Source organism: Adiantum capillus-veneris, chromosome 8, assembly GCF_014529385.1.
Source record: "Adiantum capillus-veneris isolate H3 chromosome 8, ASM1452938v2, whole genome shotgun sequence".
NCBI classification, from domain to species: Eukaryota; Viridiplantae; Streptophyta; class Polypodiopsida; order Polypodiales; family Pteridaceae; genus Adiantum; species Adiantum capillus-veneris.
The window spans coordinates 28122928-28147556 of NC_140938.1; the positions used below are offsets into that span (position 1 = coordinate 28122928).

A 24629-nucleotide genomic window follows, 5' to 3' on the forward strand; every position below is an offset into this window, starting at 1 on the left:
GCCATGCTAGAGCGGAGGTGCCACCAGGCACACTTTCAGGAGCCCCGCACGAAGGGGTGGCTTTTCGACACCTTAGTCACCCCGGCCTTGATGTACTCGGCGGCAGTATGGGCACCAGGATTGACAGCTGACCAGTGGACACAACTTGAGAGACCACAGGTATATATGATCTCACGCTTGCTCCGCAGCAAGAAGACAGTGCCACACGACATTATTAGAGCCGAGCTCGCCACACCACCTATGGTTGTAGAGGCACTATTCCAGACAGTTTGCTTCATCCAGAGGATGAGAGAGCTACCTCCTGACAGACTTACCCGTAGAGCATTTGAGGCAGCTATACAGCTATCAGAGAGTGGGCATGAGAGAGCATGGTACTCACAGGTCAGAGCATGGTTTGAGGGACACGGTCTTGACATGGAGAGCCTACCACCATTCCAGTACGACCCCCACTCACCATATGTTCACCTCTCTCGCAGTGAGAGGAACTTGGTATTGAGACAGGATCTGTGGCAGCTATACACTAGGAGAGTCTGGGAGGCACCTAGCTTGGGGACGAGGATGTCAGATTACAGAGACCAGTTTCTCACCATATTGTCTGGGGGGTTCATACAGAGACCACGCTACATGGACACATATATGCCACATAGCTCACGGGTGGCGATTGGTCAGCTGAGAGTGGCTTCACACAGGTTAGAGATTGAGATCGGGAGACATACTGGTGTTCCCAGGGGGGAGCGAATCTGCAGAGCCTGCACAGAGGAGGTGGAGAGTGAGGAGCACTTTGTATGTAGATGCAGAGCATACACTGAGATCAGAGGCAGGTATGAGACCCTATTTAGAGGACAGCCCACTCTCCGAGAGATCATGGAATCTCGAGATCAGAGACAGCTCGGACGTTTCTTACTAGAGATACAGAGCCATCGGGACACACTACTACAGCCACACACAGCTACACAGACAGAGGGGAGACAGTCGCAGCTCACAGACTTCTTTCAGAGGATTTCCGCCCCCCCCTCACCAGACACTCAGAGGGGAGTGACACTCCCACAGGCGGAGGTGAACCGAGCTAGACGACGACCACGAGTCACAGGCTACAGGGGCGCGAGCTCCCACCACCGACAGATCGAGGAGATCCGAGCCCGGGAGCGCCGTGCCACTAAGGAGCGAGTGGCTCAGATGAGGGCTGACCCGACAGCTTTCATCCGGGTAGCCTTGGCACCAGACCCACCCATGTACCACATCTTACACCCCCCCATTAGTACAGGATGGAGCTAGATAGCTTGATGCATTCTCATGATTGTACTACCTTGAGCATACAGACATGCATATACCCCTAGAGATAGAGCTCCATCCCTCCTCAGATACTCCACTACCTACATTCAGCTCAGTTTTGTATCAATTTTGTTTCATTTGTCTTTCCGATAGACGGATGACATACACACAATGTACATTTGATTTGTCTCATAGGCCGATTTCGGCCTGACATAGACGTTAAAAATCTTTCTTTCTTTCTTTCTTTCTCTCTCTCTCTCTCTCTATTTCTCTCCATATCCTCTGGCTTCAATATTAAGTGATAAATTTTATTTATCCGAGTATATTTTATATTGCTATGCGCTCTCGTTTGTGACAACTCCCTCATCACTCCTCCCGCATAACCTAAAAAGGTCCGGGCCGGGAGATATAGAGGTCTTTTACAACCAAACGCCCCCCAGACCGCAGCTTGCGTCGTTTGGAGGTGCTGAGAGTAACCACTGCTCAAACTTCTTAATACTCCTCCCGCATAACCATCCAGGTCCGGGCCGGGAGTCACAACAAGAATTATTTTACAAGCATACAACGAAACGCTCCCCAGGCATCGGCCTGCGTTGTTCGGAGGTTTTCAAACATACAACGAAACGCTCCCCAGGCAATGGCCTGCGTCGTTCCGAGGTTCAAACAATACCAAAACAATATTTCTCACTTCTCCACCCAGGAGTAAAATCACCAATCATTGAAACCAGTATCAAACCAGAGTCAAACAATTCAAATCGGCACCAAAACAGGTTCAAAAATAGATACCATCCATTTCAAACAAATTCCAAACAGGATCACCAAACAAGATCAAACAGAACTCAAACTTAAAAAGCAATCTCGACATCAGTCGAGCTTGAAAAGTCGACTGACTTTCCATCTTGAAACCTGCACCAAAAATTAGGGCTAGGTTCCTTCCATGAGGTTGTAGCCGAGCACAGCATGGTCCGTCAGCTCTTGGACAAACAATGTTGCTTTGGCGGCGATGGTAGTCCCAAAATAGCAATCGCACTAAACCTCCAAGGTCATCTGCTCGTGAAGAGACATCTACTGAGAGATGTCGAGAAATTTCAAGATATAATCTGTTGGGGTTTCCATGGCAAGCATTTCAAGATACCCTACTCTGCCAGAAGTTGCACTCCGAAGGAAGATGTCAGAAACTATATAACTTCGGGCAAAATTTTTCTTGAAAGCTTGCCAAGTACTTTGAGTATGCTGCGTGGTAGCTATCAACATCTGCATGGCACTGCCTCTGAGAAAAATAGTGACTCGGAACAAATCTTGGATCCTTCTTTTGCAAGTGATCTTAATGGCTTATGCCTTGTAAGACATGAGCGGTGAAGACGGAAGCGCGCCCGATGCGCGATGAACTAAGGGTGGGAGTGGTTAACAAGATACCCAGAGAGTATTGGCCCCAAACCTTGGCGCCCCTTTCGGTGTTTCTTTATATTGCATCAACACAGTACAAGCCGGTACTCCAGACTCTGCACCTTCTCCAAGAAGCATGTCAGAGAATGAGCCCTAGCCTCATATTTAAAGGCCCTTGGCCTAAAAAGCAATTACAGTGAAAAAAGCAACTGGTCCAAAAGCAAAGCCAAAAAGTTTCCAACATAAATCATGGAAATCCGTACAGCCTGCCACGTCATCAGTCAGCGTAATTTTTGGAAATCTCCTTGTTGTCCTTAGGGTTAGGGTTAGGGTTTTTGTAGTTTTAGGGTTAGGGTTTTCAGAATTAGGGTTTGCAGGTTTTAGGGTTATGGTTTCCAGGTTTTAGGGTTGGGGTTTCCAGAATTAGGGTTTGCAGGTTTTAGGGTTAGGGTTTTCAGAATTAGGGTTTTAGCAGTTAGGGTTTTTGCTCTCCGGCAACCACGTCATCACTTGCTGACACTTCTTCTGTTACTTGTTCTTCTTAGGGTTTAGGCCCCTCGACCAGTAGCTCCGTTCTTCAGTATGTCGACACGTCAGCAGTTTGTTACAGGACATATTTTGAGGGGTGTGTCTTTTGACAGAGTATGTATCTTCTGGCGCCTTGAGAGGGGCTATATGCTGTATGTTGGATGGACGAAACTAATAAAGACAGGCGGCAGTTATCTATCAACGTGTGTACAATGTTCTGCATCCTTTGTTCTTCCTGATGAGTTCCTATGTGTATTTAAACTGTCTTCATTGTAATTGTACAAGATGGAAGTTGAATGCTATAACGGAGAGAGGCTAAGCATCTGTACATGTATTTCCTTCATGTAATTGGGGTTAGAGGTTATCAGGGATATGTCAGAGGCACTACAGAGACAAATCAGGGTCCCTGTCTATCAACCCCATTACTCTTTGGCGATCCTGCAAATGTATCGAAGACGGTCCTTGCCTATTGATTGATTGCAGGCGTAGCCTGATGTCAGAGGGTGAAAGTACTAAGTTACTTTACAAATTCCGACATTGGGTGTCAGAAGAAGAAGAAAGGGAGGAATACGATAATATTTTCCTGCAAGAGTATTATCCATTGTTGCCTAGAGATGTGCAGGCAGTGATCAGGAAAAAAGTGAAGTTCCTTTGGATGTATGTCCCATTTGGTATCTCCAATCCTCCTGCGAGGTGGGCCTTCTTGAATCCGAGATTGGTGCGAAGGTATCTTGAAGTCCGAGGGCGGTACGCACTCAGGCGATTGGCGTCGCGAAGATAGGCTTTAATGTATGAGTGGAGATGATGGAAGCTGACCACTTGTAGGACATCCATATTGGACAAGGTTTCGTTGGAGGACTACACAATTTGATGAGACATCAGTAGCAACAGAGGAAGATGAAGGCTAGGGCTCGGGGAATCTGGTGCATTTTCGGGGCAGAAAACAGAGAATTGAGCGTGCTGCAGATTCTCGCCAGGTTTGGGAAAGTGCCCGAATGCGCCGGGAAAGTCACCTTTGGCATGGGGATTTTGTTTGTGAAGCCTCTTACCCAAACTTACCAAGAAGGCTAGAGTAGGCCATTTTTAGCCCGGTAAAAGCGAGAGCTCTCGTAGGACTTGCAGGTTTTCTCCCAAGTTTTATTAGAATAAAAAAATACCGAAAGGGGCACTAGTCTTTGGGGCCTATAGGGTGTCATTGTCTGCTTCGTAGTACTCTAGCTGCCAAGCCGTGGTTTGTGTGAAATGTTAATTTCAATCACAGGTTTATTCGCGAAGTTTTCCTGTGTGTCATAAAGTCAAGTAAAGTTTATCAAGTAAAGATTCGGGTGTAAGCTAAAGTCTACCGCCATACGGGCCATTTTCATTGGCTCATGTGTGTACACCTCTTACCAAACTTACCAAGAAGGATGCAATGTTCCAATGGGTCCCTGATCAACAAAGAGCTTTTGAGTTGCTCAAAAAAATGTTGATGGTGGCACCTATTTTGATTACTCGAGATTGGAATCTTCCATTCCATATCTTTGTTGATGCAAGTCACATAGCTATTGGAGCAGTTGATGTAGGAGACTATAAGGGCTGGGCTGGTTCAGGCCAGTGTATTGGTGCTGACAGGAGTAGAACGGAACTACTTAGTGTCTGAAAGAGAAGGATTAGGAATGGTGTACTCTTTGAAGAAGTTCAGGCATTATTTATTGGCTAATAAGGTGGTATTTCATGTGGATCATCAGGTTCTGATCTATTTGGTCAACAAACCTCAGTTATCAGGAAGATTAGCAAGATGGGTTCTCCTACTTCAAGAATTTGATTACAGTGTGATGCATACTCCTGGAAAAGAGCATGTCATAGCCGATTATTTGAGCAGGTTGGAGACAGGTGAACAAGACATTGATGAATTTCCTGATGCAGGGTTGTTTCAGGGAATTTGACAGAGGACTGGTATGAGGATATGCTCCAGTTTGTGACTGTTGGGCTTTTTCTAGAGGGAATGGCTTCAGACAAGAGAGAGAGGTTGGCATTGAGGAGCAGGTCATTTTTTGCCATAGCTGGAGTCCTATACAAGAGGGAAATTGATCAGATCCCATCATGAGCATTTTTCAGAGCGTAGAACCCTTTTTTCCAAAGTACACATTTTTCACTTATTTATAAATAAGTGACTTTTGTTGGAAAAGTAGGTAGGGAAAATTGCCGAAGAATCTTTTAAAAAAAAACCCAATGGGCACTCTGTAGAAGCAGAAGACAGAAGGGAACTAAAGTGCACACGTTAGCCATGCAGCAGATCAGCTCTAGCAGTGTTTTCTCAGCAGTTTGGCGAGCATTTGTGGATCCCATCCTCAGCGTTTTTCAGCCAGCAGTCTAGCGTTTTGCAGATCAGCCCAAGCCCGTGGCGGTTTGCACATCCAGCTAGAGCACCAGCGTTTTGCAGATTTCAGTCCAGATTTGCCAGCGTTGTGTTTTCAGCCCTTATCCTCGTCAGCTCCGACCTGATCTAGTAGCAGATCCTTGCCGCGTGTTGCATGTCTACCTCATTCAGTTTTCAGTGTCACAAGGCAGCCACCACGTGCCAATAGAAAAGAACAGACTGAACAGACCTTTAGCACTTCATTAACAACTGAATTTAAAGAGAGAGAGAGAGAGAGAGAGAGAGAGAGAGAGAGAGAGAGAGAGAGAGAGACGACACGCGACACGGAGTGGCGGAATTCCACCCCAGAGAGTATTGGCCCAAACCTTGGTGCCCCTTTCGGTATTTCTTTATATTGCATCAACACAGTACAAGCCGGTACTCGAGACTCTGCACCTTCGCCAGGAAGCATGCCAAAGAATGAGCCCTAACCTCATATTTAAAGGCCCTTGGCCTAAAAAGCAATCACAGTGAAAAGCCTTTAAAACTCAAAAGCTTCTGGTCCAAAAGCAAAGCCAAAAACCGCCAACATAAATCACGGAAATCCGTACAGCCTGCCACGTCATTAGCCAGTGCAAAAAGCGAAAATCTGCCCTTAGGGTTAGGGTTAGGGTTTCCAGAATTAGGGTTTTCGCTCTCGGACAACCACGTCATCACTTTGTGACACTTCTTCTATTACTTATTCTTCTTAGGGTTTAGGCCCCTCGGCCGGTAGCTCTGTTCTTCAGTAGGTCGACACGTCAGCAGTTTGTTACATCTCCCCTTCTTGAAAGAGAGTAATCGTCCGCGATTACAGCATATCTGCAAAACAACTCAAAAATTTCTGAGGGTCATTCCGAGGGACAATCAGTTTGCTCTTTTTATTAAGGAGTTAGCTTCTCCTTTCTGCTCTTTTGATCAAGGAGTTAACTTCTCCTTTCGGCTGTTTTGATCAAGGAGTTAGCTTCTCCTTTCTGCTCTTTTGATCAAGGAGTTAGCTTCTCCTTTCGTCCAGATCGGAACTCTTGATATTCCGGCGTAGTAAAATTAGCCATCACACCCAGACCATACTGATCTTCCACAAGTGTCTTGATGCACTAAAAAAAATTACACACCCAGGCAATCTCATCCAATTAGGAATATTCAGTGGTTGGCACATCACAATGCAACACAAATGCTCACATATGCATGTTACAAGACATAGAAACATAAAGTCACCGATGAACACTCCCCCCGCAAATAACCATCCAGGTCCGGGCCATGAGCTGTTCAACGACCCCCTCATCACTCCTCCCGCAAATAACCTAAAAAGGTCCAGGCCATGAGATATAGAGGCCTTTTACAACCAAACGCCCCCTAGACCGCAGCCTGCGTCGTTTGGAGGTGCTGAGAGTAACCACTGCTCAGACTTCTTAATACTCCTTCCACATAACCATCCAAGTCCGGGCCATGAGTAACAACAACAATACTCCCCCCGTAAATAACCACAAGGGTCTGGGCCATGAGTAAAAAAAACAGCACTTTTCAATCATTCAATACTCCCCTCGCAAATAACCACAAGGGTCCGGGCCATGAGTAAAAAAACAGCACTTTTCAATCATTTAATACTCCCCCCACAAATAACTACGAGGGTCTGGGCCATGAGTATGAACAAGCATTCTCAAACATCATTTCTCACTTCTCCACCCGGGAGTAAAATCACCAATCATTGAAACCAATATCAAACCAGAGTCAAACAATTGCACCAAAACAGGTTCAAAACAGATACCATCCATTTCAAACAAATTCCAAAAATGATCACCAAACAAGATCAAACAGAACTCAAACTTAAAAAGCAATCTCGACATTAGTCGAGCTCGAAAAGTCGACTGACTTTCCATCTTCAAACCTGCACCAAAAATTAGGGTTAGGTTCCTTCCATGAGGTCGTAGCCGAGCACAGCATGGTTCATCAGCTCTTGGACAGACAATGTTTCTTTGGCGACGATGGTAGTCCCAAGAGATAGCAATCACACCGAACCTCCAAGGTCATCTGCTCGTGAAAGACATCTACTGAGAGATGTCGAGAAATTTCAAGTTATAATCTGCTAGGGTTTCCATGGCAAGCATTTCAGGATACCCCACTCTGCCAGAAGTTGCACTCCGAAGGAAGATGTCAGAAACCATATAACTTCGGGCAAAAATTTTCTTGAAAGCTTGCCAAGTACTTGGAGTATGCTTCTTGGTAGCTGTAGACATCAACATCTGCATGGCACTGCTTCTGAGAAAAAAAACAGTGACTTGAAAGAAATCTTGATCCTTCTCTTGCAAGTGATCTTAATTGGCTTATGCCCTGTAAGACACTGCAATGAAGACGGGAGCACGCCCGATGCGCGATAAAGTAAGGGTGGGAATCACTAATAAGTCCGGGTTGGAGGGCAAAGATTTCCCGAATAAAATTCCAATACCTCTGTTTGCTCTTTGGTCTAAAAAGCAATTACAGTGAAAAGCCTTTAAAACTCAAAAGCTTCTGGTCCAAAAGCAAAGCCAAAAACTGCCAGCGTAAATCACGGAAATCGGTACAGCCTGCCACGTCATCAGCCAGCGCAGAAAGCGGAAACTGCCTTTAGGGTTAGGGTTAGGGTTTCTGCAGTCTTAGGGTTTTTGGCAGCAGAATTAGGGTTTGCAGGTTTTAGGGTTAGGGTTTCCAGAATTAGGGTTTCAGCAGTTAGGGTTTTTGGCAGAAATTAGGGTTAGGGTTTCTGCTCTCGGGCAACCACGACATCACTTTGTGACACTTCTTCCGTTACTTGTTCTTCTTAGGGTTTAGGCCCCTCGGCCGGTAGCTCCGTTCTTCAGTAGGTAGACATGTCAACAATTTATTACTTTTGCAGATCAGCCCTGTAGTGGCGTAGCAGTTGCATATCAACAACAATTAGACCTAGCGTTTTCAGATTTCAGCCCTAGCCTCGCGTTGTCGTCGTCACAAGCGACATCGTTGTGTCCATGACGGTCGTTGTCGTTGTGAGAATCGTCCTGCAGATCAACAACAATTAGACCTAGCGTTTTCAGATTTCAGCCCTAGCCTCGCGTCGTCGTCGTCGTCGACATAGTACCTCCAGTCCCCAACATCAGTAGCATCAGTATCCATTAGCATCAGCATTGTTGTAGTAGCATTTGTGCAAGAATAAAGAAAGTACTTGCTCTAGCAACAGAGCAAGGGGGCCCTTAAGGGTTGGGACCTGACATCCCTGTGTCGTCTCTTTTCTCTCTCTTTCTTTCGGTTCAGTTCAATTCTTTCAAGTGAAGTAAAGTGTCCTTGTGTTTGTGTGCGGAGTACTAGATCCGAGCAAATCCTTAAACACTTCCGCTGCACCTGACAAGTTGGAGGAGGACAGGTTGATTAGTGCCTACTTGCGAGAGGTAGTCTAGAAAAGGAGGCATGCATGAATGAGTAGGAACAAAAACTTCAAACTTTTTTAAAAGGGAGATTGGGTTATGGTTTACAACAGTAAATTGGGTCTTAGGCGTGGTAAATTGAAGCTTAGGTATGTAGGTCCTTATGAGGTTGCTAGAGTACGAGGTCAGGGAACATTCCTTCTTTAGGATGAACTTGGGAAACCATTTGGCAAACCAATCAATGGTTATAGGTTGAAGCTATTTGTTGGGACTGTACCTCAAAGTGGTTGCAGTGATGACGTGGCAGTTAATTTTCTTGAATTGGGTGTTAGAAGTATGATTATAAACGCACCCCCCCCCCCCCCCCTCCGAGAATGTATTCTTCACCATCACCTGATTCTGAAAAGGGAGGTGACATCTCAAGCGTGAGTGGGTTTGAAGTTCTAGAGCGAGACATGCAACGACGAAAGGGGTTTCTCATGGGTGAGAGTGTTGCTTCACGCAGGTCGCCTATGGGGAGAGAATCGGCAGACCAGGACGATATGCAAATTATGCGAAGCGTGCGTTCTTCGCGCCTAATGAGTCCTGCAACTATGGTGGACATCAGTGAAGAGGAGGATGAGCCAACACAACAGTCGTCTCCATTTTATGCAAAGGGTAAACAGGTAACCGAACATCAATTTGTTGATTTTAAGGTGGAAATTGATGCATTCCAGTTGCATCATAAGAAGTGGCTCCAATCAATAGCGCTTTTGGATTACACTCTCTTGTCGTGGACGCATCGGCGGTTTACAACACAAATCAGCATGTTTGTGAAAAGCCTGGTGGAGTGTAATGGATTGGTGGGACATGGAGTTTACCTGTCGGTTGCGTTAGTGTCTGTTGTCTTTGGTTTGCCAGCAGGTGTAAGCAATGCAGATGACAAGGCTTTAGAAGAGTCAATGGATGAAGAATTTGGGAAAAGTGAGGGGACTCGACACTATGTTGCGTTGAAGAATGTGCAAAATCCTGAACGCATGCAGCAGTTGAGTGGTTTTTGGAAAGGGTCATGTTGCTAGTGAAGCTGGATTATATTTCTAGGGAAAATTATGCTATTTTGAATGAAGCAGAGAAAGGGAGGAAATTTGGATGGGCTACAATGCTCTATGAGCGCATCCACTCGGAGGTGTTTACTAAAGATAAGAAGGAGATGCATACGTCAACTAAAGTTGGTCCACTCATTGCAACTATTTTCATGCATGTCTAGAATAATGTTGTACTAAAAAGTTTGACACCTCAACCTGTTCAAAAGGAAAACGGGAGGCATGAAAGAGATGATCAGGTTATAACAAACCAAGCCACTCAAGGAGGCCGGCAAGTCATCACGTAGCACAGGTAGAATCGACGATTCCAACAATTCAATCATTGAGAAGTTGACGTTCAGTAAGTATGATAGTAAGATGGATGCTTCTGTGATTCATTCTTGGTTGCATCAATTTAATGCTTACTTTGCGACTAACAAGAAAACCAACAACAGTAAAGTTTTGACTGCTGCAATATATCTAGCGGGTGATGCCATTAATTAGTATCAAGCTTGCCAAGAGTCACAGTTGGCCGAGCATCTTGAGCATGTTGAGGGTGACATACCCCTCTCTCTCAATTGGGTCGACTCCAAGACAAGCTCAAGACCCGCTTTATGTCACCGCTATGCCTAGATCGATTAAAAGAAGATTGGCGTGGTCTTAAGCAAAATGGCACCCCTGTTATGTCTTTTTCTAACTGTATTTTGCAGATTGGCATTCAATTGCACAAATCAGATGCTGAACAAAAAGAGGCTTTCCTTTTTGGGTTAGATGAGTACATCAATTTCGATGTGCAAGTCTTCAACCCTACGGACTACAATGACGCCGTTAGAATCACTCTAGCACAAGAGATGAAGCACAACAAAGGTAAGCTGAAGGAGAATCTTCTTCTACACCTAGAGTACAGAACTCTCACAATGATAGTACAGGAAAGGGTCAAACTCAGAACACCCCTAAGTTGACACCTGATGAAAAATCTACTCAAGGAATCTTAGGACGCTGGTAAACTCTTGAAGAACGAACTGAATATGCGAAGGAGGGAAGTTGTTTTGAATGTCATACTAAAGGTCACATAAAAAGAGTTTTTTCTAAGAAAGCACCTAGAGAGCCCACAGAATCCACATCATCTGTTAATGCAATCAATGAGAACACTAATGTGTCCCAAGTTTCTAATGATCATATAGATGAGTCTCTCATGTAGTGTTATGGTCATGTAAATAGTCACCGCATTGTGATCTTGTTTGATTTGGATAGTATGCATGAGGTGATAAGCGACCTCTCGTGAAGAGCGCACGTTTCTTCCAATAGACCCCATTGTGATCTATGGATTTTCTCCTAGCATGCACTCTTCTTTCACGCATAAATGTTCTAATGTGACCGTTTTGGTTCAAAATAACGGTTTTCGTCGTAAGTTAGTGGTTTCTCCTCTCAAAGGATGTGACATGATTTTTGGCATCAAGTGGTTTAAAGATTATGATCCACAAATTAGTTGGAAAAAAAACACTCTCTCTCTCACACAATTCAAGGAGCACCTCCCATGGTTCTTCGTTGTGACTCGAACATTCCGTCTCTGCCATTAATCTCTCGCTCATGTTTTGAAAGAGGATATAACACGCAATCTTATAGTCTCTCTTAGTACACAGTCCCACAGTCTAGAAAAGAATCAATCATTGCATGAAAAGGAATCTCTTTCTGTCATTCCTTCTCCTAAACGCTTTTTTGCATGATAGAGATTTGATTGTTTGTAAGGATCATTAGGCCTTCAAGTTGCTCTAGTTTGTACTGAGTACACCTTGGAGTGACTGTTAAGCTAGATAGTTCCTGGCTTGTGAGCAATTTGGTGGTTTGATTGATTGTGTTCATACTAAAGCTAACCCAATTGTAGATACGATCAGTCATGCAGGACCGATCTTGGCTCTCACATTGAGGTTCACAGAACCCATGCAGGAAGTATCTTTTGTTCGCATGTTAGTCAGTATGTATTGTCCAAGTCTCTCATTCGTGACGGTCTCTTGTATTTTCGTCACCGTCGTTATGTGTTACCTTTTCATAGGAATGTCATATTGTAGGATGCACATGATTCACTCACGGATGAGCACCGATGCATGAAGATCACTCTAGAAAAGATAAAGAGTTTCCATCCAAGGAATTCACGATGTTTCATCATTGTCAATCATTTTTGCGTGCTCATTCCTTGGCAGGACATAGTCACTACAAAAGCACTAGCACGATTGTCCATCAAGCATTGGTATTGCCTTTGTGGTTTGCCACGGTTGATAGTTTTAGGTCGAAAAGTCAAGTTTAGATAGCAATTTTGGCATGTACTTGGTGAATGGTTTGGCACTCAGTGACATTGTTCATTTGCAATGCTTTTGGGAAAGTGCGTTGGGGCTCTACTATTAGGCATCCCTTGTACTGTTTATAAGTGCCCCTGGGGCCTCACTCTGTAGAGCATCTGGACGCATGTACTTGGTGAACGGTTTGGCACTCAATGAAATTGTTCATTTGCAATGCTTTTGGGAAAGTGTGTTGGGGCTCTACTATTAGGCATCCCTTGTACTGTTTATGAGTGCCCCTGGGGCCTCACTCTGTAGAGCATCTGGACGTAAAGTCTAAAAGCAGAGGATCCTCGAGGGCGCAACTTGCAAGTCTTTGGGGCCAGTGCTTCTAGGCGCGGAACTCCGTGGTGCCGTGTCCTCTCTCTCTCTCTCTCTCTCTCTCTCTCTCTCTCTCTCTCTCTCTCTCTCTCTCTCTCTCTCTCTCTCTGGTAAAGTTCTTTAATTTTGCAGTTTCTGTTCGTGTGTTGCTATCGATTTCTCTCGTGGAGTGTCCAAGCGTGTAACAAGAATAATCAGTGCTATTATTATCTTCATACTTTTTGGGCTCACCTCTTTATGTGGAAACCAACTCTTCTTACAAATTGACGACTGGCTAAATGCACAAAGCCCTCTGTAGGTTGATTGGCAACATGACGGACTCTCTTTTTCATGATGAATTTTGCGAGCTATGCAAAGCTCGGGGGCAAATCAAAGGGGAAAAAGCTTTAATTTTCTTTGAACCAAGAGCTTCGGAAAACAATTTGTCAAAACATTTTGCCGGGCTACTTGAAATTGATAATGCCAAGCTTGATAAATCTACAAGCAGATACTTGTGAAGGGTGAAGTGACTCCAATTTCACCTTTTATTGGTTCTTTGCAAGTCAGAGTGCAAGGCTACACGTTTTCAATTGATTCAATTCAGTGCCGGTCAGTTATACATAGCATTTAAACCACGAGGACCATGAAACCAGTCAAAAGGTGGCCATATCTCCTCCTCTGATGGCTCCAAGTCACTCCTCCATGGAGATATTTCTTGGGGCTCAGATCCACTATCTACTTGGCTGAAAATGACTACTTGTGGGCTCAATGAGAACTCTTCGGCTGATTCGGATTAGTGCTACTTAAAGAGACTGCTACAGGGTGCTTCCGACACAGATCTAACGCTGAAAACAGAGGCAATCTCAGATCTTGAATTCAGCTGCAAGAACACAAGCTTATACCTGATGTGAAGGTCGCTTTTGAAGGTCTGAAGGGGATTAAGATCTCAGCTACTAACTTCTTGCAAAAAGCAAGGCTTCTGGCTGATCTGTACGCCTTTTTCGTAATAATTTTGTGATGAGGAAGGTCGCCTGGGAGACTCAAGGTGCCGGTGCTTGTTTCTCTTACAAATGCAAACAAGGGGCTGAAATTTAGGGTTGTCTGTCATTCCTTAATGGCTGGGAGAATCGCCCCTTGCTGGGCTGCTCTAGAGGAGGTGAGAAAGGCTAGGAAGGCCAGATCGTTGCCAATCTCAAAGACTCTCAAACCACTAGGAGGTGGGCAACATCTGAGGGCGCCCTGGTAACCACAAGGGTATTTTGGATGCCCTAAAAAGTGGACCCCTTTTGCCTTTGTCCATAAAATCAGTACCTTCGGTTGTCTTTGGAGGATACATCTCAAATGAATCTTATTTTGTTTGTATTGAGACAGTTAGAAAAGCTGCCAACCCGTCTTCTTCTTCACCTCCTACTTTCAGCTTTTGCTACTTCACACACGCACACATTTTGCACACAAGCATTTTCACCGATGCAGAGTATGCTTAACCTGATTATTTAAGGGTATTGTCCATCAAAGTACAATTGTATCTCAGCACATTTTGTTTATTTCTCGTAACCATTGTGCGGCTGTTTTTGCATTCTGCTGTGTAAAAACCAATTGTAAATACGAGCTCACACTAAGAGTTTGAAACATTGGGGCATGTATTTGTCCTGGATGAGCTCACACTAAGAGTTTGAAACATTGGGGCATGTTTTTGTCCTGGTTGAGATGATTATCTGAAATCCCAACACTATCCTGTATTTGCTCTCACAGACAACTTCAACCTGTGCTACACTTCTTTAAACATTGGGGCAAGTTCAAGCATAACATGTTTAATGGTATATGTAAAACTCCTTTTTTATAGCAGTGTGCAAGAACTACAAACCAGAAAACTAGGGTAAATTCTATCGCAGCATACTTAATGGTGTCGATAGAAGTCCTTTCTTATAGCAATGGGTGTAGTGGGTTGTGTGTGTAAATCATGCATATTGTCTTGTAGGCTGCATGCATGTATTTCTTTTATGGTTTTGCTCATAATTTATTCTTGGCATTCAAAACTGACTTTTTGATGGTTCATGTATTTTCAGGATTTGTATAGAACGATTTTGTCTGGAGGTCAAAAGAGCAATGACCTATACACTGCAGCACGGTACAACTTTCTTGCAGGTGCCTTAGCTGGGTGCACTAGTCTTGTTGTTGTATATCCTTTGGATATGGCTCATACGAGGTTAGCAGCCGATACAGGAAGAACTGAAATGCGTCAGTTCAAAGGTCTGCTACATTTTTTAAAGACCATATACAGGAAAGATGGTGTAAGGGGTCTATACAGAGGTTTGCCTGCATCACTGCAGGGTATGATAGTTCATCGCAGTGTTTATTTTGGAGGTTTTGATACGGCTAAAGATGTAATGTCACATGAGTCAGAAAGTCTTCCCTTTTGGATGAGGTGGGTCATAGCCCAAGCTGTAACAACATCGGCGGGTTTAATCTCTTACCCTCTTGACACGGTACGGCGTCGCATGATGATGCAGGCAGGTTTGGAGCAGCAAATGTATGCTCACACCCTCGATTGCTGGAGAAAAATATATAAGATGGAGGGTCTTGGCTCTTTTTATAGAGGTGCCATGTCCAACATGTTTAGGGGAACCGGAGCTGCACTAATACTGGTCCTCTACGATGAAATAAAGCATCTCATGGATCTAACAATGCCTGGTGCTGCCAATTTCCAGCCTGAAAGTGTTCATTCATCAAAGCAAGACAAAGGCGACAATGGGCAATGACTTGCTTTTGTAGCATACCTTTTTGGAATCAGCATAGACTAGGATGAGAGTTCTCTGTACAGCTTATTTATTATACCAATGTAACAACTACACCAAGTGTTCTTTTGGTCTTTTGGTAGCTACAATGTTTTGAGTTTGCATGAGTGGTTTTAAGTCGAGCACCAGTGTAGTTTTATCAAGACAACTCTCTCTCTCTCTCTCTCTCTCTCTCTCTCTCTCTCTCTGTGCGCTGCCCGCTGCACTCCCCCTGCGCGCACCCCCCCCCCCCCCCCCCCCCCCGCTTGTGCTGGCGTGCTGTGATCAGCCTGCGTACATGCCGAAGAACGCCGTGAAGGAGGAGACGACCGAAACGGATAATGCCTACATCGCGGACACCCTTAACGTCCTCGTTAATCAGCTATACAAGCTAGAGAAAATTAAGGAGCAAATCTACCTCCTCCGTCGATCCATTTCACACATGAGCTAGTCCCCCTTACACTTGGTAGAGGCCGACAAGGGACTGCTCCTGCTCCACCCCTCTACACCACTACCTACACTTGCCTCGCACATCACATTTGTTCTTCAGACATCAGCCACCAATTCCTTCCCGCACACCACCCATACAAGCCACACTCCTCCCCAGGGACTATGCTGAGAGGCGAGATGCTAGATGAAGACACTCACATGCTGAAAGCGGAGAGTTTTCAAGGTGACACGAGCTAGAGCTATACCACCTGTTCATGAGCATGGAGAGTGCCATAGCACGGCGCACCCTTCAGGAACCACGGCCGTCTATCCCTATTGAGGATCCATAGGTATGGCACAACTATGCAGAGAGACTCTATGAGGTGTCGAACCAGCCCTCGATTCCACAACCACCCAGGACTTGATCCATGAGCTCTTCCTTCTGCACAGCAAAGTGAGCACCTCATTTATGTATCACCACGATAGCCCTGTTGATTGCACATGCATTCAACCGAGCTATAGGGAAGGGCTTTCGAGAGGAGTGGACCAGGCACACCATTGTGCCGATCCACAAATCTAGAAACACCTTGGACCCAGGGAATTATAGGACTGTCATGATTGGCCATACAATGGCCAAACTATATGGGGTAGTTCTTGAGGTTGAACTTAGTTCCTATGGGGAGGTTCAAGGCCTACAGGCTCCTCGCCAGGCAGACTTTCTCCACCATCGACCACATCTTCATTTTGCGTTGGCTCATCGATGGGGCAAAGGTGTGGAAGAAGATTTCCACAAAGCGTTTGACACCGTCCCATGGGAGAGGCTCTTTCGACAACTTCAAAGTTTGGGGATACCTTGAAAGATGATATGGGCCATCTATGCTCTCTATGAGAGAGTGATTGGTAGAGTCCATTGCTTAGGCGGTATGTCAGAATCTATTGCTAGCACCATTGGTGTTAAGCAAGGATGCCCCTTCTCCCCAATCCTCTTCGAACTCTACATCAATGAGATCTCCGACTACATCCTACGAGCGGGAGGGACTGGAGCCAACCTAGCAAGTACACATTATGCTATATATTGAAGACATTGTACTGCTTTCAGAGTTTCCAAAGGACCTCTGAGAGCCTTGGATGAGTTTTGTATAGACAAGGGACTCACAGTGAACCTTGGGAAAACCAAGGTCATGATCTTCCACACCTCCATCACATTTACAGCAACAAGAGGACCTATAGAGGTGGTCACCTCCCACATCTACCTAGGGGTCGCATTCACCAACAGATAGGGACTCTTCTTCATGGCACAGGCCGCCACTGATACTCACCCAAGGATATACAGCACTAGCCATGCTAGAGCGGAAATGCTATCAGGCACGCTTTCAGGAGATCCGCACGAAAAGGTAGCTATTCAACACATTAGTCACTCCAGCCTGATGTATGGAGCAGCAGTGTGGGCACCTTGATTGACAGATATCCCGTGGGCACTGCTTGAGAGACCATAGATCTATATGATTTCTCGCATGTTTCGAGGCAAGCACGGAGTGCCACAGGACATCATTAGGGCAGAGCCCCCGTCCCCCCGTAGTGGAGGCACTCTTCCAGACGGTATGCTTTATCTAGAGAGAGAGAGAGAGAGAGAGAGAGAGAGAGAGAGAGAGAGAGAGAGAGAGCTCCCGACCGGCAGACTCACACGGCGAGCATTTGAGTTAGCTATAGAGATATCAGAGTCTGGGTACGATAGAGCATGGTATACACAGATTGGGGCATGGTTCGGAGCACACAGCCTTGACCTTGAGAGTTCGCCACCTTTCCAGTACGACCCCGACTCCCCTCAGCTTCATCTCTCACATGGTGAGAGAAACATAGTGACCCGACAGGATCTTTGGCATCTCTATATCAGACAAACTTGGATCACATCTCCCCTCCAACAGAAGACGTCACACTACATAGATCATTTTCTTACCATACTAGAGGACAGGTTCATATGGCGACCACGCTAGATGGACACCTACATGCCACAACTCACGAGTAGCAATTGGTCAACTCATAGTGTTTTCACACAGACGAGAGATCGACGTGGGGTGAGCTCATGTCATTCCCAGGGAGGAGAGAATGTGTAGAGTATGCAGAGAGGAAGTGGAGATTGAGGAGCATTTTGTCTGCAGATGCGGATATCAAAGCCGATATGAGCCACTATTAAGAGGGCAACCTACCCTCCGAGAGATCATGCGCTCCGAGAGGACACTTCTACAGCCACCTACAGAGAGCCAAGTGGGGGAAGACAATCACAGCTTAATGATAGCTACACACTTCTCACTCCCAAACCCATCGAGAGGAGTGACTCTTCAGCAAGCTGAGGCAACCCAAGCCAGACGACACCCACATGCCACCTCAGGCCCAACCCCACGACTCCACCACAAACAGATCGAAGAGATCCGGATCCGAACATATCGAGCTGCTGAGGAGAGACGAGTCCAGATGATGGCTCACCCAACAACGTTCATCCGACCCTCCCATATACCACGTTTTACACACCCCCCCTCCCCCCCATTAGCACAAGATGGAGCAAGTTAGATTGATGCATTTACATGATTGTACTACCTTGAGCATATAGACATGCACATACCCCTAGTACTAGAGCTCCACCCATCCCCGATCTCATCTCTCATCACCCACCAAAAGTCCTTTCCTTTTATTTTGTACCAATTTGAACTATTGTCTTTTACAACATAGACGAAGGACATACCCACATGTATATTTGATTCTAACTAATTTCCTCTCGCTCTCCCATGGCAATTTTTTATAATGTCACTCTCCATCTCTCATGGCAGAGCAGTGTTCGGGAACAATCATTTTTCCAAACATACGAAATATCTTTCCCTTGAGGAAATTTTAGAAAATTAGGTTTATTTTTTGGGTTTCTATACTTTTTTTTTCTATTTTGGGGTGGAAATTCTCCTTTTCCTCTTGTCCTCAACTGACATTTTTGAAATTGAAAACGGCATGATATTATGTTGAGACACATTTTTCCCAAACAGTGCATGGTAGCTCTCCCCCAGCTCTGACCTCAAAAACAAAAAGAATATGAAAAATTTTAAAAATTGCATATTACTTTAAAAATAGAAAAAAACAAGAAAATTAGTTTGTAAAGGAAAAAAAAAAAGGAATTTAGATAGAAGTAAATTAAAAAATTAAAAATTTTATATTTCGATAAGGAAATTAGTTTATAAATTAAAAATTGCATATATTGTTACTTCAAAAAAGGAAAAAATATAGATAGAAGTAAAAGAAGAGAGTAGAATGGAGGAAATTAGTGAAATAGAGAAATGAAGGAAAAACTCTCAATGGAAAAAAATGGAAAAAAAAACATCAAAATTAAAAAATACATGGATAAACATTGAACTTATCTATCTTTGACCTCAAAAATAAAAAGAATATGATTAACTTTAAAAATTGCATATTACTTTCAAAATAGACCAAAAAAAAATTTAGTTTGTAAAGAAAAAAAGGAATTTAGATAGAAGTAAATCTAAAAATTAAAAAATTTATTGTTGATAAAAAAATTAGTTTGTAAATTAAAAATTACATATATTCTTCCTTCGCAAAAGGAAAAATTATATATTTTGATGCAAAATGAAAAAAGAAACAATATAGATAGAAGTGAAAGAAGAAAGTAAAATGGAGAGGATTAGTCTAAACAAATGAAGGAAATTTTATCAATGGAAAAAAAAGGAAAAAAAACAATAAAATTAAAAAATACAGGGATAAATATTAAACTTATCTCTCTAACCTCAAAAACAAAAAGAATATGGATAAATGTAAAAATTGCATAGTACTTTAAAAATAGAACAAAAACAAGAAAATTAGTTTGTAAAGAAAAAGAAAATCTAAAAAGAAAAAGAAAAAGAAAAAGTTTAGATAAAAGTAAATCTAAAAATTAAAAAAAATAGTTTGTAAATTAAAAATTACATATATTGCTACTTCAAAAAAGGAAAATATATATATTTTGATGCAAAATGAAAAAAGAAACAATATAGATAGAAGTAAAAAAAGAAAGTAAAATGGAGAAAATTAGTGAAATAGAAAAATGAAGGAAAATTTCTCAATGCAAAAAAAAAAGAAAAAAAACATTAAAATTAAAAAATATATGGATAAACATTAAACTTAACTCTCTCTTACCTCAAAAACAAAAAGAATATGGATAAATTTGAAAATTGCATATTACTTTAAAAATAGAACAAAAACAAGAAATTTACTTTGTAAAGACAAAAAGGAATTTAGGTAGAAGTAAATCTAAAAATTAAAAAAAAATCGATAAGAAAATTATTTGTAAATTAAAAATTGCATATTTTTGCTTCAAAAAAGGAAAAAATATATTTTAATGCAAAATTAAAAAAGAAATAATATAAATAGAAGTAGAAGAAGAGAGTAATGGCTAGTAGGAGCTAGTAGAATTTAAAAAGCTCGCACTCTCTCCCACTCTCTCTCTCTCTCTCTCTCTCTGTCTGCACACGTGTGAGCAGCTAAGGACCACAGAAAAAAGGGCAAATATGTTATGTTTGGCATATATGTTGACTGTCGAATGAACCAATGTGCAGACAAAGTGCCAAATAATTTGCATATCTATGCTCTACCGCTGCCTTGGGAGAGCTTACTGCATAGATCATAGAAGCTCTGTTCAAATGCTGTTGAGAATGTGGGCAGAGGCAAAAGGTTCACATCACACAAAACATGAAGGCAATTGGCCTTCAACACTACCCAAAGCATAAAGCATGAAATAGTGTAGAAGACAACTTCGCATAGCTTAAGTGTAAAGGCAGGCAACATATTGGCTGGGCTAATTTCTCCTGAGGTCACATCTCCTTGGACAAGGTTGGTCAATATTCAAACAGCTGTTACACCTGAGATGTACCATGTATTAAATGGCTTCATTCATTGAGCACAAGCTTCTTTTAACTTCTCGCAAAGATGAGCTAGACATGGTACATACCGCAAAGGAGAAAGGTGTGTACTATTTTATGAATGCAGTGTTACTTTGTACATGAGACCCCTCATTTAAGGGCTCGTGACTTCCTTTTCTACTTATTAATGTTCAAAAATGCCAATTTGAGCTTTCGCCTTGTTTCTTGGAGGGAATGCTCTAGTTACATGGTACTAAGTAGGGACAACATGAAGCATCCCAAGAAGCAAAGCTCAATTGGTGAGACCTTATAATGTAAACAAGGTCACAAGTTCAAGTTCACATTAAACCAATAAATTCTGCCACTTTTCTTCATAGCAAGTTTGGATAGCAAACAATTTGCAATTTTTGCTGGTTAAAATACATTATAGACCCAATTTTTTGAAATCGGTGGTACCCACATCAATTGGGATATGGTATGTATTCATTGTTATTCATGTAAAGCCATAGGGGCATTTGCAATTAATTTAGGTTTTTTCCCCAGGTTAATTTGAATAGTTGCTGCACAGTTGCAAGTCAATGTCTTGCCATCTCTTCCACATTGCCCCATCTTTGAAAATCAAAGAATCACTATGGAAAACTGTGAACTGTCTCTAAACCCAATATCTAGAGTCTTGTTGTACATTACAAATAAGTACATCATCCATAGTTCAGACAGAAATCGCTAGTTTGTAGAAATCAATAAGCTGCAAATAAGAATCTCATACATGGTTTAGCCAGGAATAAAATATTGCAAATTCATCAGTATAATATCCATTTTACATGTAGACAGAAGGACAAAATTCCTTCACTAAAGAAGACCACGAACAGCAGAGCTGCTTTGATTGCAGATTCTACAGAAATGTCTTCCAACCACCAATGAGGGAGTAGCTGGTGATGGATGACTTCAAAGTTAGTACAGTTGTATAACTTTGACAGCAAGGTCAGAAGTCTTCATCAAGCCGAAAGACATGGTTCCCCTCTATGCTTCCTAAATTGGCCATGACCGAAGCCTTCTGGTACTCACCAACCCTCTTCTCAAAAAAGTTGGTTTTGCCTCTGCAGCACAACATTTTTCATGTATTGAAGTTAGTGATTACACTCTGTAAAAACACTCACCACCCCCATTACTGCATTTCACTTACTGAAGCGAAATCAGCTCCATCCAATCAAATGGATTTTGGCCATTGTAAACCTTGCTATGTCCTAAAGCAACCTGCATGCACTTAATATCATTACAATTCCATCTATACTGTTTGCAAACCTATCAGATTGATCAAACAATCATACCATTAGTCTATCTGCAACAAAGTCAATATATTGGCTCATCAAGGTTGAGTTCATCCCCACAAGATCACATGACAAAGCTTCACAGACAAACTCCTTTTCTATCTCAACAGCATCACATAGGATCTCTTGCACCCTGGCCTGAGAAAGCTTGTTATCTAGCAGCCTGTGTTTCAAGTCCAACCAAGAACAGGATTAGGTGAAATCAAGGACAGACGTAAGGATCCATGCATGGTTGTCCACTTACGTGTAAAGAAGGCAAGCAAAGTCACAATGAAGTCCCTCATCCCTTGATATCAGCTCATTGGAGAAGGTCAACCCAGGCATAAGGCCCCTCTTCTTTAGCCAAAAGATTGCACAAAAACTTCAACAATAAAACAATCTTATCAAGTTCATTACCAATGCATTCTAAGCACAGAAAAATATCAAATCATGTACCTTCCCGAGAAAAAGATTCCTTCCACACAGGCAAAAGCAACCAGCCTCTCAGCAAAGCTACTTTGGCTGGCAGAAAGACGATCTTGGTCATTACATGAAGTCTCTTTAATCCAATCTGTGTCTTGCATGTGATGGTTGAGAAAAGAGCAATTTACCTTCCAATCCATCTCAGAGCCCATTCAGCTTTTTTGGCAACACAAGGAACTGTCTCAATGGCATTGAACAGCCTAGCCTTTTCTTTCTGATCTTTGATATAAGTTTCTAGCAGTAGGCTGTACATTTCTGAAACAAGCATCCGAGCACTATCAAGGTGTGGATTATGAATTGACCTTGCAAAATGCTCAATGCCAAAGGAAAATAGAAACAAGATTTACAAACACAATGAGGATCTCCTTAAGATTGATTTTCTGACAAACAATCAATTTGAATATGAAAATTCAACAATTCAATATCAACATACCTGAATGAACATTTTCAATGGCAATTTGGAAACCATAAAATGCTCTAGCCTGTAAACACAGAAGTTGTAAGAAAACATCTTGCTATGGGAATAAATCTCATGAGGGCAGCTAAAAATCACCTCAGGAATCTGGATCTCTTTCATGAATCGAACAGCCAAGTTTTCCAAGACAATGCCATCAGAAGCTGCAAAAAATGCAAGTACATGACTGATAAAATGCCTCTCGTCATGGTTCAAGCTCTCCCAATGTTGCTGATCACTTGACAAATCTACTTCTTCCGCTGTTATCAAAACAAAAACAATCAGACAAATAGACATATGAGCATGAAATATACAAAAACCTGACTAAGATTCACATACTGATTCATTAGCCTAGCATGCAAATGGAACGGGAGACTTCCATTAGGAAAAGCACGGTTTCCTCCTAACTGCACTGTGCTTGGCAGACAAGCAACACAATAACGTATCCTAGATATCTAACAAGGACAACAGCTATGTGGGTACGAACTCATCTCAAAGCAACAATACACAGCGTGATACAATTCCAAGTGAAGAAGCATGGCATTTTGAAACAAGATGAAACGAACATTTTGAAATGGAAGCATGATAAGAGACGTCTCATTTACCTGTCCAGAAACTTGCTTCCGCTTTTTTGTACATTTCCCAGACAGAAGGGTACTTGATAGGAAACATGCAGAACCTCTGGGGGTTCTCCGCCAGAAGAGGCTCCGGCTTCTCAACAAAAGGGGGCATTTTCACTGAGAAAATGAACGAGGGCAACAATTCGAAGTAGAGACGAATATCTGAGAGCAAAAAGCAGCTCAAATTTCGCGGAACTGGCAACGAGAAATTGTACGTTGAGCGAGCCTGCAAGCCATGAATTGAAATGGGTGAGCAAAATACGACTCAAGAGGATTGACCGAGCAGAGGAACGCGAGAATTGCCGCGTGAGGGAGAAAAGCGACAGCTTACAAGGTGGGAGCTCGCACAAGGTCAGCTATGGCGTGCTGCGTATAGTACAGAAAACCTATGTTGCGAATTTTAATCTTATAGAAGTAATTTTGGTAGGCCACATATTTTAAACTTTCCATTTTGGCGCCTCCTTGGCAAATGGCGGGTAACCGCGGGTTCGGTCAAGTTTTCGAAATTCAACGTCTTCTTGCATACACATCTTTCTAGCTTCCTTCACAAGCTTGTAAATACTTGCAAATTTGATCATTCCAAATTATTCGCTCTTGATTAGAAGAGCCAATCTGACGATATATTTTATCTCTAATATTGATCCCACTCTCGCAAAAGAAACTACGATATCGTCAGCCATTGCTTCGCAACTTGAGGCCAGAGGGTGGCGAATGAAGAAAAGGACCCATCGTGAGGGTTGGGGGGGGGGGAGGGGGGTTCAAACTCCACAATGCCAAGCATGGAATTCAATGGCTCATACCGTCTCTCCCGTTCAAACTACGAGACAGCTTTCAATTGAAACCTGCGTAGCAACAAATAGGATTAGAGCGCGCGGTCAGCCCATTGGAATTTTAAACGCGGGGTCAGGGGACTGAAGCTCTCGTCCCCACTCCACGTTGGCAAGTGCATGGAAGGCTTAGGGGGGAAGGGTGCCCAAACTCTACGTGGGTCCGAAACCCTCTCTCTCATTTTGGACAAATGGCAATACGC

At 43.1% G+C, this 24629-nt stretch overlaps 3 protein-coding genes across 3 annotated transcripts in view; 2 read left to right on the top strand and 1 right to left on the bottom strand.

Annotated features, from left to right (window-relative positions):
• The window catches only part of LOC147451857 (ADP/ATP translocase At5g56450-like), a 42202-nt gene extending 26663 nt beyond the window's left edge, over positions 1-15539 (top strand). Inside the window, exon 2 of the mRNA XM_086517728.1 lies at positions 14704-15539. Coding sequence (XP_086373854.1) covers positions 14704-15396 — 693 coding nt within the window. The 3' untranslated portion in view covers positions 15397-15539. The remainder of the gene's footprint in view (positions 1-14703) is intronic.
• LOC147451858 (uncharacterized) lies at positions 9315-14688 on the top strand. The gene has a single exon (XM_086517729.1). It carries the CDS (start codon positions 9315-9317, stop codon positions 9996-9998), a length of 684 nt encoding a protein of 227 aa, XP_086373855.1. The 3' UTR covers positions 9999-14688.
• A 5966-nt stretch (positions 15540-21505) lies between the features above and the next one.
• On the bottom strand, positions 21506-24046 carry LOC147451859 (ribonucleoside-diphosphate reductase small chain-like). Its single transcript, XM_086518842.1, has 10 exons — positions 23931-24046; positions 23585-23825; positions 23079-23239; positions 22959-23007; positions 22654-22780; positions 22499-22564; positions 22308-22424; positions 22064-22226; positions 21919-21989; positions 21506-21832 (listed from the first exon to the last, which is right to left on the bottom strand). The coding sequence occupies exons 2-10, from the start codon at positions 23709-23711 to the stop codon at positions 21718-21720; spliced, it is 996 nt and encodes a 331-aa protein (XP_086374968.1). The 5' UTR covers positions 23712-23825; positions 23931-24046; the 3' UTR covers positions 21506-21717.
• Positions 24047-24629: the final 583 nt, after the last annotated feature.